The following is a 17654-nucleotide window of genomic DNA, read 5'->3' on the forward strand; positions in this document are numbered from 1 at the left end:
CCTGATAACCATGATTTATTTGTTTTTTAAGATTATTTGATTAATAGAAAGATCAAAAACACATGAATTTTTTTACATTCAAGTTTGATCAATTTAATGCAACCTTGCTGAATAAAAGATTTTTGGTAACAGTTTATTTTAAGTTTACATAGTTATGTAACATATACTTAGTAGGGGTTGCACAGACCAGTCAACTAGTCGATTTTAATGGTCTGCCATGACGGTTTAAGCTTGACGTCGACTAGTCACTTAAAGGTGCCATGTGTAATTGTCTGGCAAAAAAAATCAAGTCATACTCCACATTCCATACCAGATGGGGGCAGTATACCTCACATATCAAAATATGTGATGTAGGATATGGTATTTTATAAATCACACACTATAAATATGTTAAAGAAGCAGAAACAGATAGTTGCAGTAAAGTAAGATATTTTAATAAGTTGAAGAAACAATAATGATTTGTGACACACACACACACACGATTTGCGCATTGCCATCATGTGTGTATTACAGGTAACGTTATTACATTGCTTCCTGATATCACGTGCGCAAACACAAATAACTATTTATATATATATATATATATATATACTACAGGGCCGTTGAATGCTTGTATCTGATAACCGTGAAGCTCTTGTAATTATTACTTTACCCAACCTCTCCATGTCGAGTGATGCAGTAAACATCAGACAGCGCACGTGAACCGATCATCTCTACTATAGTAAAAAAAACACGAACACTGTTGAAAGATACAGTAGGCTACAAATGACCTGTTCGCGCCACAAATTGTTCTCCGTCCTTAGCGACCGAGTCATTGAATGTGAAACAGCCGGCTGCTGTAGTCAGCGAGCAGCACTCTTCAGACAACGAGGGCGCGCGCGCCGTGTTGATACCTCCGTTTCAGTTTCTCCAACCCGCGCAGTGCGGCGGTCAGATCACGGAGACCATTCTGCCCCTAGCTGTGCGTGCGAAAGCATGGGGAGCGATCCCGGGCGTGTCAGAATGGGTGCTGAACGTTGTAAAACAGGGCTATGCGCTGCAGTTCGCTCGCCGTCCCCCGCGCTTTCGAGCCCGGACCGTGACGAGCGGTCCTTTCCTTATCTGATCTGATTTGTGCTTTAGAACGCGGTGGTTGTAGGGGTCTCTTGCCAAAGGCTTCAGCCATCCTTCCGATCTCTTCCCTGAATTGAAATGAAGTAGTGGGCTGTACTTTCCACACGATAGACATCAGGTTCAAGTATGCCCACAAGCCGTGCGAGTTATTTGTGTCGTGTATTGCAGGTTGGCTGGTGGTTATGTGCCCCGTATACCGCCTCCCATGGCCGAAACTGGTATTACGACACCTGTCGGGCCGTGGCTAGAAATGCTAATGCTAATTAAGGTTGATATCTCTGCAGCACTATAACTTGACATTTTTTTAATGACATCATTGCCCTTATTTCTTCTCATTCTTTTGATGCGTGTAGCTCATTTTTTGGATATTTTTACCTCAATTTTTACACATGGCACCTTTAAAGGGATAGTTCACCCAAAAATGAAAATTCTGTCATCATTTACTCACCCTCAAGTTGTTTCAAACCTGTATGCGTTTCTTTCTTCTGTTGAACACAAAATAATATATTTTGAAGAATGTTGGTGACCAGACAGTTGGTGGACCCCATTGACTTCCATAGTATCTTTTTTTCCTACTATGGAAGTCAATGGGGTCCACCAACTGTCTGGTTGAATCCCTTTAAATTGTGTGGTTTCAATTCATGGTCTATAGAGGGAGCAACAGGATAAGAAATTGCTGAAGTCCACTTTTACCCTCCGTTTCCAACAGTTAAAATGACAAAAAAAAATCCATAGAGTCTCAGCTCGAGGTTCAGGCTTATTTGTTCATTAATGACGTCATCAGCGACTAGTCAAGTCGACTTTAATCACATAAATGTCATGCATGCATAATTATAAGTAATTAACCCTAAACCAAGCCCTAACTCTAACCTCAACCCTATAGTAATTACATGTAGTTAATTAATATTATTGCTTATTTGTATAAAAACAATGTCTCCTTAAAATAAAGTGTTCTATATCAACTAGTTGACTAGGCGCCTCGAGTCAAGCCTCTTTTTTTTAACAATTTTTTTACATGACAACTGCTTAAAAACACAAAACTTCTCTCATTTATAAAATAAAAAAGGAAAAATATGCACTGGACATGAATATTTTCTAACTCATTCTATATTGCTGTTATTCCTCGATGTTGCATAACTTCCTTTGCCATAAGTGTCATGAGACATTTTTATGTGATTTTTAAAGGAAGTTGTGAGTTGCGAGATGACTAGTTAATCTCAGCGCTTAAACTTTCCAGTAAGCCTCAAGTCAATGTCCCTGCCAAGACACAAAATCATAGGCACTTTTACACCCAGATCTTGTCAAAAAAAGTTGAAGACATGAAACATTTTCACCATCTGTCACATTTACATAATAGAGGGCCAATACTATTTTTTAAAATAAATGAATATTGGTATTAAAAAAAGATGCATTAAATTGATCAAAAGTGACAATAAAGACATGTTTTATGTTACTTAATGGTTCTTTTTCAAATAAAAGCTTTTTTTTAACTATTTTAAACTATTCACGTTTATCAAAGAATCCTGAAAGAAAAATCACTTTCCCCAAAATTATTCAGCAGCACGACTATTTTCAACATTGATATGAAGAACTGTTTCTTGCATATTAGAATGATTTCTGAAGGATCATGGGAAAATTCAGCTTTGCCAGGAATAAATTACATTTTAAAATGTATTCAAATAGGAAATCTTAATGTAGTTACTATAGTAATAACTATAACTTATTACTCAGTTCTTAAATTTATAATTATAGTGTAACACAGACACCTTAAAATAAAGTGTAACCTAATTTATTTAATTTTTTTTTTTTGGGGGGGGGGGGTAAGCCTTATGGAAAAGTATGCTTAAATGTTGCATCAAAATATTTGTAACCAAAAATAAGTTGTAAGCATGAATTAAAATTGCAATTATTTGGGATTGTTGCAAGGTCTCGACTGCATGCAAATAAGCAATCATCAGTCAGCGATTCTGTGTAGTGTTAACAGTGTAGTTTTAAGGTAGAGCACTTGTGCAAGTCAATAACTAAAACAGTAATAAACTGAGGAACACAATTCTCCGCTTGTTTTTCAGTTGTAGCCTTCATAAAGAAAAAATGCATGCAGTTGATCCCAACAAAATAAGTATTTTTAAAGTCAATTATTTTTGTCGGAATAATCCTGATCATAATGTAGAGAAATAATTGATTGTGATTGCCATCATAATCGTGCAGTCCTAATACAAGGCAGAATGGAGAGGAGAGAAAGCAACAAAAGAGATATTACCCAATATCTCGCATGTCTGGGATTTCACTTATGGATAGAGGATTGTTTAACAGCCTGCTGGGACTCACCATGGAGCACATATGGAACATGCTGTCACTGCAGAATAGAAGAACTGGACGGCACTGTGTGTGTTTGTGTGTGCCTGTCTATCTGTCTGTCTGTCTCCATATGGTCACCCTTTTTATCTCACCATGAGCAAGAAGTGACTTAAACTTGCTTTCATACGTTACAGTAAATGCCGTAGTGCCAGATGATATAAGCATGCTGACATTAATCATGAGTTTCTCTCTCTCTCCTCTCAGTCTTATGTAGCACATGCTGATTCATTTGACTTAGCTTTGAGCTTCACACCTAAACAAATAGCAGGAGACGTCATTTAATAACTCAGCAGATAATGAGCTCTAAAGACTATCACTATGAAAAATTAAGACCATAATACTGATGAGTAAAATATAAGGTCTGTATTACCGTTTACACACCACAATCTTAAAAGAACAAAAGGTAAGAACAAACTTATGTATCACATGTCTTATTAACCTGTCACCATCCATCCATAATAGTTACAGATTCAGGACAACATTCTTGAGCTTGATGGTCTAAGGGTCTAACAAAGCGTAACTAGTCCTGGATCTACCGTTAAAAGCGACCTAGGACAATTTAAAACTTTGGGCTGAGAAATATATTAAATAGCTGAAGATTTTGTCTTTAAACACAATTTATTTTAAGAGTCCATATTATGCCCTTTATTAATGACACTTACATAAACAGTGTGACTTTCAGTTACTAAAAACTAGAGTCGCAAACAACAATAAGTAAAACAAATCTAAACCTTAAAGGTGACCTATTATGCTCTTTTTCAAAGTCTTGATTTTGTTTTTGGGGTCTAGTAGAATGGATTTTTGTGATATAATATTCAAAAAACATTATTTTCAAATATTTTACATTGTTGCAGCACCTCTCTTCCCAGTCTGTCTGTGACGCTCTGTTTAGTTCTTGTCTCCATGAACCCCCTCCTTCAGAAATGCGCAATGTGCTCTGATTGGTCGGCTGGATCAGTGTGTTGTGATTGGTCAACCTCTTTGACCGTGTTTCGGAAATGCCACACCCTTTACCATTACTGTGTGTATTTCAACGCACAACTAACACACAACTCAGCCATACCACCATATTGTGATGTGTATGTTACCGGAAGAAAACTCAAATTGACTACAATCAAGGTGTTTCAGCGAGTTCAGAAACAGTGCTTACTGATATAGAGAACAATTCTCTTTGGAGTGGCTTGGTGCTTTGTAACTTACCAGACCTTTTTCATGCTCAAACAGCAACATTATTTCACAAATTTCACAAATTTATTGTTAAGAGGACTCTACTCACTAAGGAAAGTTGAAAATGTTAAAAAGCATAATATGTCCTCTTTAAATTGTAATCATACATTTGTAGAACATATATATTATTTACAGTGTTTGACCAGTTAACACAGTCAAAAGTCAGATTTCTAACACCTGAGTCATTACTCAAACACAATTAGGTATTTCATTACCATTTCCCTGTATGAATTTCTGAATTTTTATCCAGTCAAAGGGATTGTAAAAGATATTTTGGTAATATGAGTTATTGGTTTTTAATGTCTTTCGCTTCCTCTTTTGTTACTTGTGGTTTGTCATATTTTGCTTTTTATTAATGTTTCCAATGCAAGAACTAAGAATGCGCATAAGAAGCTCTAGGATTTTAAAGGAATTTTATATATCGAAGTTTGCTTGCTTCCAGCTAAGGGCAAAGGCCAAGTCATTACAGAATGACTTGTGCATATTGGTTTGGTACTGTAATAGTTCTCTGGTAGAACCACATCTTGGCAAAGATAATGTAATGTGGTGTACCACTCATGTCTTGCCGGGAAATTTGGAAAACGTGTTTCTTTACTGGTCATTTTTATATTTCAGTACAACATTCTGCTGGTGATGAAATGTTGTTCTACTTGCTGAAGTTGAACACCTATGAGAAATGCAGACCGCATCAAGTCCAACTTGGTCCCATTCTTATCGAATTTAAATAACTGGACTTGTCACACCTTAATTATTGCCAAAGGAAAATTTGCTCCAAACATCAGACTGACTGTCTATAATAAACAGACTGCAGGCTACATGTCCAAACTTTCTGTGCTTGTGCCCCTATCTGAAAGAAACTCATGTATTACTGCAGATCTAATGCAGACACGTGCTAGGTTTCATGAGAGTCTTGCGTAGCCAGACCTTCAGATGGCAGAAGGTCTGGACTCCATAGCAGATTTCATTGGCTAAGGATTGCCCAGGGGCCTTCTGACTGACATGTAAAGCAACCAATCACAGTTAGTTTTGTTCCGTATAATGCTTAGGGGTGTGGAAATGTAACGTCAATGTCCCTACAATAACAGACTGGTGTGTAAAACTCTTGGACATATTTTAAAGAGTCTATGCCGTGAACTTAACATACTATACTTTTGAAAAACCAGTGTTTAGTTGATCAAGATAAGCACTCATTGTCACAATTGTAAACACAACGGCTTGCTTCTTCCACGAAGGGGTTTGGCATCTTTGTTTTTAGGCGGACCGTTAAAGAACATGACAGACACATCTCCTGGTCATTCTTTAGATTTCAACCAATCAGATGACTTTGAAAATCCTGAAGTGGTTCCAATTAAGGGTGCTTTCACACTGGCAGTTTAGTTCGGAACGGGGCACGGTTTGCATGAAAAATCGCTAATGTGAACGCTGTCATGCGGACCCGGTTGCGCTCTGGGGTACCGAACCCGAGACTACCTGGAGGAGGTGGTCTGAGTTCGGTTGCTCCCGAACCGTGCCGTGATTCGCGTGAATGTAAAAGCAACACATCGGACTCGGGTGCGCACTTGTTCAGGAAGTAAAGTGATGTACATGTAAGGGATGATAGTGTTGATGATTTACCTTGGATACGAGCGAGAGTGAGCCTGCAGTGTATTTGCGCATTGCGCGTGGAATCAGGGCAACAAATATGGAAATCCACTGTCTCCAGTCCGTTTCCAAGCAGCAGAAGGCCACCTTATGCGACACACGTGTGTTGTGTTGTTCACTCAACTGCGCATAATAGCACCGAATTAATAAAAAACACAATATATTGACCCGCGTTCTGTTTTCTATCATGCGCCGTGCATGTTTGCAATGACATAATATGCACGCAAACGCACCAGGGTTTGATAGAATCAAGTTGAGTGTGAAACCAGAACAACGCTGTGTGAAAGTCAAGTCAGGTCAAGTCATCTTCATTTATATAGTGCTTTTAACAATGTAGATTGTTTCAAAGCGGCTTTACAGTGATAAACGGATAATTTAAGGTAACAGATTGTTTTGGCTTTATAGCGGTTCTTGATTAAATATATTTTTCAGCTAAAGTTAGTTTTGATTGATTCACTTCTGTCGCAACGATCATAAGTTATTAAATTAGAGACCGCTAAGACGACACCGTTCTCTCAACACAGACTTTAAACGCGAACCTGTGAGAAATGCTGATAGCGCTCATGTGCGCATTAAGAATTAATTCTATAGTTATGTGCATTTGAATATATGTGCGCAGGTTTGTAATTCCCTACAAACCAAGCCTTAACAAACTACTCGTCTGGCCTTAAACATTTTTAGACAGAATTGTATCACTTCGGGGTAGATACGCGAAACCTAAATTATCCCGACAACGCTTTATCTGTAGAGTGGTAAAGGGAAGAGTGAAAGCCCCCTAAGTGTGCCATATGCATCAGACGTTCATCCAGCGCTCCGTGGGCGTGACATCTGAGGCTAAGACTAGGTTTCCTGCATTTGCTTGGCCAGTGATATGACCCGGTCAATCCATGAGAAGGAAATGAATGCAGCTTTTCTTTGTGGCACCACTACACGGTATCATGTGACAATCCACCACCAAAGAGATATATTCGGTTGACACTGGCATCCCTTTTAAATCCATGTGGGTTGTCTTTAAATGGCTTATTGATATTGGGTAGCACCACCAGAAAATGTAGGAATGGCTACATGGAATGTTTCATGGACCATCTCATTTTGAAGGCAATCACTTTTCTGTTCTTTTGTAAATGTACAGCCAATAGACATTACTGAAACAGGCCCCTTTATCAGCACGCTCAACTAGCAACAGATTTCCTTAGTGTCATCTTTCCTCTACTACATTTTTAAAACTGACCAGCCCCTTTCATGAGCATGCAGTTAAGTCTAATGCTGGGGTGTCCAATCCTGCTTCTGGGAGGCAATATTCTGCAGACTTCAGCTCCAATCCTAATGAACCATTCTTGAATAGGATAATCAAAGTTTTTCAGATTACTAGAAACTTCTGGTGTTGGGGCAGGTTAGCCTTCCAGGAGCAGGATTTAACATCCCTGGTATACTGCATGTCTGTTCATGTGCATACACAATGAGTGAAGTGCCAAAGGTGGAGAAGATTGCAAGAATATACAATAGGAGTGTCACTCAAGAGTGTCCTACTCTCAGACATCAGAGCCTAGTCCTTACCTAGAACCTCAACAATACTTTGCTCAGTTCACGCATCCTTCTTACAAACTAAATCTTAAACATTACGTCCTTTAGGTTTAGTATTTAAGGTAGTACATGAATTCTGTGCAGAAAATAAAACTCATTGACCTCAAATGTGTGATTCAAGGTAGGTGTGCAGTTCAAGTCTGAGATAACCTGGGGTTGTCATGGGGTTAGTCAAACACCTCTCTGTACCTAAGAGATGAGTGTAGGTGTATATGCACTTTAATGATTAACCTTTACACCAGTGTTAGTGAGGTCACAGACGGCAGCTTCTGGTGTAGGTCAGAACACAACAGCTGCTTGTAGGGATTAGCTGTCTATTTCTCCCTTCTAGCTGTATAAGCCCCCCCCCCCCCCGGCTTTTAACACACATCCTCTTTCAGATCAGTAACTTTGCCCAATGATTAGTTTCTTCAAGTTTCTAATTACCTCCTAATATACAGTATTGTTCACTTAAAGGCTTTATGTACACCTCTCGCCCTTAATGCACTCAATATGAATTGTATTATCACTGTACCAGATTTGCTGCCTTTTGCTCATGGCATGATGCATTTGCTGCATTTGAATGTTGCACTCTTGCTGAACTCTTAGCAAGTAGCTGAATTGAAATATCTAAGCATTACTTTCCATTGTATAATTGTTTCCCTTTCCCTTGACCTAATGCTCAGAGCAAGATCAGGCTCAGCTGATGTGATGTAGCTCACTTACATCTTTGAATTTTATTATTTTAAATTGTAATAAAATGATTACAATTATTATTATTTATTATGTTGTCTAGATAAAGAAAACCATTGAACAACACTATTAATGCCTAATTAAGGGGAATCTGAATGTAAAAAAAGATATGCTCACCAAGGCTGCATTTATTCCTGTGATGGCAAAGCTGAATTTTTAGCAGCCATTACTCCAGTCTTTAGTGACACATAATCAGAAATCATAATATGCTGATTTGCTGCTAGAGAAACATTTATTGCTATTATCAATGTTGAAAACCGTTGTTGCGTATCTCCAATATTATATGATATTAATGAATCAAAAAATATTTAATACTAGTAGATAACTAGCATCTGAACTGAGACGTTGCCTCTGAGAATAATACAGTTAAGTTTTCTAAGAAGCTGAACTTCAGATGTGCTGGCACAGCTAAAACAATGCAACTTTATAATTGTCTTAACCCCACCTATGCACTATTAGATTATGTTGGAAAACTTTTATGTAATTCCTTTAAATGACAGTAGTGTTGGATAAGATTATTTGGTCCAACCTCATAGGATTGTGGTTGGACTGACATAACTTACTTTCTGTAATGGGCAGGAATAAGCAGATCTGGAATAATGCTGCCCCTGTTGCTGCTCTACAGCTTAAGACTCTGCCTTTAATGAGAGGGGTAACATGCCTAGATGGCTGGAGGCAAGGGGAAGCCTTTGGGAACGGCAATATCCTTTTGGAATTAAATTGCCAAGTACAACTTTGATCCTTTGGAGAGGGGATTTTATTTAGGCCAGCATTGGTTTTGCCCTCCCCACCCACCCTACCTCTCTCTGAAAACTGCTTTTTTTTATCCCCAGCAAATGGTTAGAGATCAGTACAGTTGTTGTATGAAGAGGTGGCTTGATAATGAGTTGGCTACCATATTTGTGGCCTCAGGAAGTGGTCAACCCCAATGATGTGCTGCTTTCTCTTCATTATCTAATTTTCCCTCTCTTTGTGTAAGGTGTAAACACATAGAATCACTGAGGGAGCTAGGGTGGGCTCGTCAAAATAGGCATTGGTTGTCTTTTCTTGCTGACAGACCTGTGTGTGGTCTTCCAGGATTTAGGAAACAGACCTAATCAAAGCGGTCAGAAACCATGACCATCAAGCTTGTTTCAACAGATCAAGCTAATTCACAGCTTTGTTCAAGACACTATACAATCTGCTGAAATGACTAATGCTGTATATACAGATCTTTTGAAATGAATTACCTCTATAGAATTGTTCATTTTGTTGCCCTAATTGAGATCTGGCAGAACCATTGTATTGATTCTGGTATTTTTCATCATCAGGCCGAACAGGTACTGTTTCTTTATAGTTCCGTCCTCTACTATTCCTGGCTGGTTGATACGGTTATAGTTTATTTTTCCTTTATGGTGCTTATGAATCGGGATTAGAATGTATAATACCAATTGTGACTCGCCACATCACTAAAGCCAACACGCTTTTCCTGTCATTATTGCGGTTAGCTAACCTTGCTGAGAAATCAGAGCATGAAACGGTTCGTAATTGTACTGTACCAAACCGCGTTCTAATGGAAATACACTTGGTACTGTTATTCACCAAGCTCAGAACCGTTCGGGCCAATAGTGAAATGGTATTTTTATTTTATGCTCGTTGTTACAGTGTTTGGTAAGAAACGTTTGCGATAATTTGTGTAAGTGTATTGCTCTACATTTGACAAGGTCCTTACACTGTGCTTCTTTCAAGTTACGTGCATTGGCATGTTTTGAGTCCATCCATCCATCCATCTTACCACTTATCCTCTCTAGGGTTGCAAGGCTAGATATGTTTTAATTTGTTCTTGCAAATTTCCTCAACAAATACTTCTAGTTTCAGATAAAGCATGTGAAGTTTCACCTCAGATGTGCCTTTGTGTATGTAAAGAATATCAAGTGCTGGGAATCCCCAGTGTAAACGCTTCAGGCTGAATTAGCCTGGATTTAGGGCTGTCTAACGCCGCAAAACACAAAGCAAAGTCAATGAATGACTGTAAAGCAATCACCATGAACTACAGAGTCTGTAGTTGGGTCTTTTGGCAAGCTGTGTTAGGTCATAACACAACTGTTGTACTTGCATAATATGTACTTACTGGATAATTATAAAGGAAAAGATTTCAGGTTCAAGACCAGTTGATGAGAGCCGCTGGACAGTGAAGGGTTAAGTGTGTTTCCTGCAGGAGAATAAATTAAATGTGGCCATAATCACATTGCAGGAATGCAGTCAGTGTACTCTTGTGAAACACCCCCTAAGCCCTGGCTCTGCTCCACTCTCTCAGCGCCTCACACAAAGATGGCTTTGTTCTCTCTCTCTCTCTCTCTCTCTCTCTCTCTCTCTCTCTCTCTCTCTCTCTCTCTCTCTCTCTCTCTCTCTCTCTCTCTCTCTCTCTCTCCTTTTTATTTATTTGACTCCTTCTAACTCTCCTTTGCTTTGCTCTATCCCAGTTTTACTTTCTCTCTCAGCCACTTAGTCAATGTTCCTGTTTTCCACTTTTACTTTCTATCTTTTTCATGAATTCTGGGGTTTTTCCCATACCTTCCCCTACTTTTATTTTGTTTGGAAGATCATTTTTTTCATGTTGTGTTATTGCTTGTTTTCTCTTGAAGAAAAGCTTTATGATTTATAAAGAAAGAAAACATTATTTTTTTTTACATTGCACCACCATACACTTAAACTATTTTTGTGATTCTCATATGGGAATAATAAAAAATATCAATGACTGTTATTTTCAAAAGATGCATTAATGCAAAAAAAAGATTCTGCTTTGTCATTGATGATCGAGTTTGCACAATCTCAATTGGGACCTGACCAAATTGTCACAAAAACATAACTTGCTTGCTGCATTGGACTTCATGCTTTAGTTTTGTTGTAAGACACTTCCTCAAGTTCATATTAGAGAGACAATGAGAGAACTCCTGCTGAGGGGCAGTTCATTCTCGGTTACTGATTTACCCAGGTGTTGGGTCATTTTTGGTGAATTCTTTCCCTCTTGCCTGATCAATTGGATAAAAGACGTGCAAGAACTGGCGGGTTTTCTTCTAGGAACCGTCATCTGCTCACATCTCGGACTGCAGCTGCTGCTCTGTATTCCAGCCACACGTGCATCCATGTGAATATGGAAGCAATGAACGAAAGCCTCTGCATAAGCCATGTTTCTCTTAAGATTCATTCTGTTCACAGGTGCTGGTTTACCAGCATCCATTGAGACGTAGTGTATGTGTGTGCGTGCACATACGCACGTGCAGATTTCTGTCTGTACTTATGTGAGTGTCATTGTTGAACAGAAACCCCCTTTCTATTTAAGTGCTAAACAGAATGACTCACCCTGTCACAGCTGCAAATGTCCGCACTCACAGAACTGTGTTCCGCTTTCAGCAGAGGGCATTGCATACATGGGTACCAAAACCCAAACTCCTGAAAGTAAAATTTGCTTTGCATTACACTTTCAAGCTCTGAGTCAGATCTGTACAGATGACTGTCAGTTGAATTCATCTTTCTAATCCCTGAGGTCTACCCTAAAAAGAAGGAGGTTAAGTTGAGCTACATGAACTACCCTGACCCTACGTCCCATAAAAAACAAGCCTGCAAACAATGGTGTTTACTGTCAAGGCTGGTTATCATCCAATTCATAAAATTTATATTGAGATTATGTAAGGGCAATTACACAACTGCAATTCCCCCTTTCTGTCCTTCATTTTGGCTCTCTTAAAAAGCCACAGTGTCCTCAAATCTCCACAGAGGAAATGGAGCATTTCTGAATCAGAACATTTTTGCTGATGTCCCCAGCCTTGGCTCACAAAGGACAAAACGAGGCCCTTATTAAGCTGCCCCTTTGCCAGGCCACATGGAGGATTTGCGAGTTCAATGGGATCTGCAGGAACAACAAGGGAACAACGAAACTCTTCATCCTGTCAGGAAAGCATGGCAGAGGATCCTAAACCTACGGCCTATTTTTCTAGACAAACTAAGCAACTTATTTGAAGCCTGGGTAACATGAAGGTGCCATTTTATTTACCCAGCGTGTCTAAGCTGAAGCCTTACATTATCTTCACACAGATAAACTTGAAACAAAAGGCCTTGGCTGACTCAATGTTTCCAGCAGGGTGAGGAGTAGGGATTTTACAGAGCTGTACCATGTGTCTTGGCCAGTACCACACTGACTCATTATTAGCAATCAGTGTTGAATCTGGATGGCTTTTGCTGCTGTGGTTCTGCGGGGTAAAAGCTCCCATGATTTTGAGACTTTTTTCAAGCTGCTCATCTCTGTAATTTAGCAATTCGGTTTGATTATTGTGGGGGTTTTGTTTCGACTGCACCCAGAATAGCTCAGGCCTATGAGAAAAGGGGGCTTACTAATGATTTCAGTTTCCTAAGACTTACAACATGCTACTCAAGTGCAAAAACACATTCTGGTGGGGCTGATCCACTAGAGTTCTCTCTGTGCCCAGACAGTCTTACTGATGTGTCCCCCCAAGGAGACGTTTTCTGGACTGCAGTGATCCAGGTGAAGGGGCCCTTTCTGTGTTATGTTATACAGCAGCAGGTTTCACAACGGTGTTCATTTCAAGGAACCTTTTATCTCTTCCTCGCAGCCCTCCAGACTCCATCTGAGCTCCATAAATCAAAGTGGCAGAGTTGCGGGGGTCAATGCGAGAGCCCTCAAGATGAGTCTTCTCTTGTTCACTCTGTGCTTGTCCTCGATCAGCGAGTTGGGCATTGCGAACCGGATCATTTATTTTACATATGTACTACTACATGTTCACTTGTGCCTGTTCGAAGTTCTCAAAGCTCTTGCATTCCATTTCCAAAAGGGCACATGGAAAAACGGTGAGTGATAGGTAGGGGTGTCACAATTCTCCAAATCCTCAATTCGATTAAATTTTCGATTCTAAGGTCACGGTTCGATTCGATTCTCTGTTTTTAATTTTTTTTTTAAAGCACAGGTTGCTATGCCATTTTTAGACCAGACTTTTATGCATAATATCCGACCTGTGTTTGCAATGTACCACACTACATTGTCAAATTTAAAACATTTATTAAGAAGATAATGTAACAATAACTTATATTCAGTCAATTGGAAACTTAAGCAAAATAACGTGTCATCTAGTTTCTCTTTTGTAACTGCAGTCTTCTTCACAGAAGATGACATTCAAGTTCACAACAAAACAAACAAACAGTTGTTGGTTTAACAGATAAATCTGTTTTATCGAACAGATAAAATTCGAACACATTATTCTCTATGAGTGTACACACACCGGTGCCATTCGGCGTCTGTCCGCGGTGCCCAGCAACGTCACAGAGCGCCATTTACATAGTTTTATATTAAATTTACATTTATTTTTCTAAAATCGTCGTTATGACTTCACCCTGTGCTGCAATATACATTTAGTTTTACATTCATTTACAGAAATCAGCTGGTTGAATGAAAATTGCTGATGTTATCGGATTTTCAGGTGATATTCTCAATTCATTCAGTCAACGGACGCTCTGAGATAAAGTGAATTCAGACTGCAGACTAAGCAACGTATTTAATTGTACAGTAGCCTACAATCATAACATAGTACAGACATGATCTTAATTCCGTAATGTCCTCAAACATAATATTGCAGGTCATAAACTGAGAAAGTGCGCGTCCGGTGTGCGATACCTCGAGTTGTCAGAGATGCGGCGCGGCGCTTCTCGTCCGCCGTCCGGTGTGCGGCCCCCTTTAGAGGAGGTTGACCCGCAGCACTTCAACACGCGTGTTATTTTACGCTTGACAAGCCGACCAAACGTGACATGGGGGCGTGGCAGCATTGACGATTCCATTTTTTATTTCGAAGTTCGAGATTGTGACTTAATTTCGGTGACAACCTTAGTGATAGGCCATGTTCGCGCCTCCTGAAGCTACAGGTTTCTTTTACCGGTAGCTATTTCCTGTCTCGCCAATCTTGCTAAGACTTGCCCCATGTGTTCTGCTTTATGGAGTAATAAAAAAAGCGTAATAGCTCTCATCTATTCTTGTTAACAGCACAGTGTGCGCTTGTTTGAGTGTGACAAAGGGTGAGAGAAAGGCTGGATATTAAGGGAATTTGGAGCAGCCCCCTTAAAGGCATATGTAAACATTTACGGTTTGTCTCAAGCTGCTGGTGTGATTACAGAGGCCGTACTGTACAGAGGCAGTCGAATGGAAAATGCAGAGCACATGAGTATGAGTGGCCTACTTGCTGGAGAGCATTTCCCGACCACTCTGCTTCATGGTATTAGCAGGGCGCTGCCTCTCGAAACTAATGTTACGTCTCATATAGAGGCTTGTTAGGAGATCCAGTCAACATCCGTCTCCACTCTGTTCAAGTATGTTTATGGGTTTGCTTATCTCCAGATTGAATAGATGTTTCGGCGGCGTAGAATGACGCAATGGAAACCGAACCAGATGAAGTGAATAATTATGTTTGTAAGCAGTATGTTCACGCTTTTAGCTTTGGAATACCAGTCATGTGAAATCATCACTAGTCATAGTTTTGAAGGACTCATCCAGGACAAACCCTCTTGTTTTGATGTGTCATGTGTTTTGCTGATTGTTATTTCTATGGGGAATTGGAAAAATCACTCATGGCTGTTATTACTCCAAGCATGGAAGTTGCCAGTGTGTGGGATGCTAATATCACTCTACAGAGGTTGTGCTAGCTTTAGTACACGAGTCTTGAGTGCGTTTACACTGATGGTGATGTCTCAAAGCGATGGACATCGTTCGTTTTCAATTAGTGTTTGCAAATTAAGAAGATAAGCAATGCAGAGCCTACCAATGTGAGTGCCTACAGTGATCTTCCACCCAATATAGATTTTATCTCTGCCGATAAAAACTGCTTCACTGAGTGTTGAAGTTTGATGTTTATGTCTTTGCCTTCTATTTTAGGGCCCCATCATGAGGTTTTAACAGAAAATGAAACAAGACTAGCACCGAGCCTCATGGGAGGTGTTGTTCTCATGAAAAGCCAGAGCTTGGGAATAAAGAGGTTTCATAATAAGCATCACAGCCACAGGAATGACAGTGGCAAAACATAGATGAATGTGTATTTAGCCATGTTCTACACTGTCTTCCCCCTCAAACCTGGCCACATAAAATTTGGCACTCAGCTGGTCACCAGGAGTATGTTTTTTGGGGTTTTATAGGAATACATATTGGTCATTTAACTGCTTCTGTTCCTTACCAAGACTTGAAGTATCGTAGATTGCAATGGAGGTTCAACCTAAAGTCTCAGTGGAGCCTTTATTTCCCCCCACAAACTTTCACTCAAATTGATACCTGTATACTGTGTACCTGTGTATAAAACCATGGTGTCAGCCTGTACCAAAGCAAAACCAACCCCTATTTTTCTTGTCTAGTATATTGTGGAGTAATTTTTTGAAGCAGTTACCGGAAACATGAGCCACTTGCATCTAATCAGGTAAACTAGGGAGACAGTGGACAAGGCTAAAGGGTTGCTCAAGGGTCAATGAAAAATAAGAATGTCCAAGAGAATGAAATGGGGAAATCTTTTAAAAATGTAAGTTTTTAGAAATGTATTCTTTTTTTATTCATGTTCATATCATACAAAACAAAATTGACCTGAATTAACCTTACCTTCAAATATCTGATATTTTAGTCACTTATTGATCTTTAGTAGACAAAGTCATGGTGGTCAGGGGTCTTTGATAATATAACTTCCTATTTTAATTTTATGCTTTTATGTTTTCCAGGGAATGAAAACCCAGAAAGTTCTTTAATCCATGGAACAGATCCAGGGCTTCAGCCAATCAGAGTGAGGACGGGGTTCATCTACAACCTCTCCCAGTCCACGCCTTCTTCTTGCTGAGAACCCTTGACTGCAGAACTTAGTGGCTGTTATTGTCCTATTTTTAAGGCCAGTAAACAAATGTGAAGTGACTAATGTTTTCTATGTCAGTTAAACACTCAATGCCGTGTGATGATGCATTTTAACATCAAGGTTATTTCGATGGTCATTTGATGACTATTACTGACACTTCAGTTTGCATGAGGCTATTGAAATTGTAGAGGGACACATAATTTAATATTTATCATGCACCATAGATATTCCTAACAATTAAATAATACGATTGCTTTATGATTTCTTTCAGGTACAAGTCATGGTTAAACATTGCAGGAACATGTGGTGGATCAGCAGCTCCTTTATGGCAACAAAGAACGACAGACACAAAGCGGACAGAGCAAACTCCACAAGTCGACGGCCAAGACTACCCTTCGTAGAACATTACCTCAGTTTTCATCTAGTTAGAAAACTGCAACATCAGTCAGCTATTGATTGACAGGCTTAATTTTCCTCTCGCTAGTCGTGTGATAAGACAGCAGTCTTGGCCAAACGCTTCTTGACCCTGACTGGCCGTTGCCATGGCTTCTGTTCCCATGACTCCCGTTCCCATGGTTCCTCTGCCTTAAAGGGAAGTTTGTCTGATTAGATGAACAATGGTGTTATTTTGGGTGGTTCCTCCTTTTTCGGCATGTTTTGCTTTTGGTTGTATCTGCACATATAAGCATTGACACATTCTCTATGGTCTATTCTTTTCTAGTGAGTAAAGTGCAGTAAGTACAGCTTTTAAACTTCTAACATTAATAAATCTAATTGATTTTCAAATTCAAGGTCTTCTAATCTCGAATTATTTCAGCTTCATTAGCAGATTGTGCTGACAGCGCAAACGACGATCTTTAGCTCTCTCCGCCAGCAGATAAAGTCAGTTTTGACTACCCATTCCGCAATGCTGAGTAGGTGTTCTTTCTGTCTGTCTTTCTCTTTCATCCTCTTTCTGTATATCTCTCCTCCCTTCCCCCCATAAGCAGGCTGATAGGCTGAGAGTTCACATGTTTTGACAGATCATTTAATGGTTGACCTGTGGCGATATCGCTGCCTGTGCCTGTGCCTGTACCGAGGGGAGGAAAACTCTCCTTCCTTCCAAAGAAACTCCTTCTTTCCCTGCAAACCAGA

At 39.6% G+C, this 17654-nt stretch overlaps 1 protein-coding gene across 1 annotated transcript in view; it reads left to right on the plus strand.

Moving 5' to 3' along the window:
• Positions 1 to 17310, plus strand: part of rad51b (RAD51 paralog B) — a 44949-nt gene extending 27639 nt beyond the window's left edge. The window contains exons 10-11 of the mRNA XM_079639131.1: positions 16393 to 16556; positions 16792 to 17310. Coding sequence (XP_079495257.1) covers positions 16393 to 16508 — 116 coding nt within the window. The 3' untranslated portion in view covers positions 16509 to 16556; positions 16792 to 17310. The remainder of the gene's footprint in view (positions 1 to 16392; positions 16557 to 16791) is intronic.
• The last annotated feature ends 344 nt before the right edge of the window (positions 17311 to 17654 follow it).

Source organism: Phoxinus phoxinus (assembly GCF_949152265.1).
Source record: "Phoxinus phoxinus genome assembly, chromosome: 16".
NCBI classification, from domain to species: Eukaryota; Metazoa; Chordata; class Actinopteri; order Cypriniformes; family Leuciscidae; genus Phoxinus; species Phoxinus phoxinus.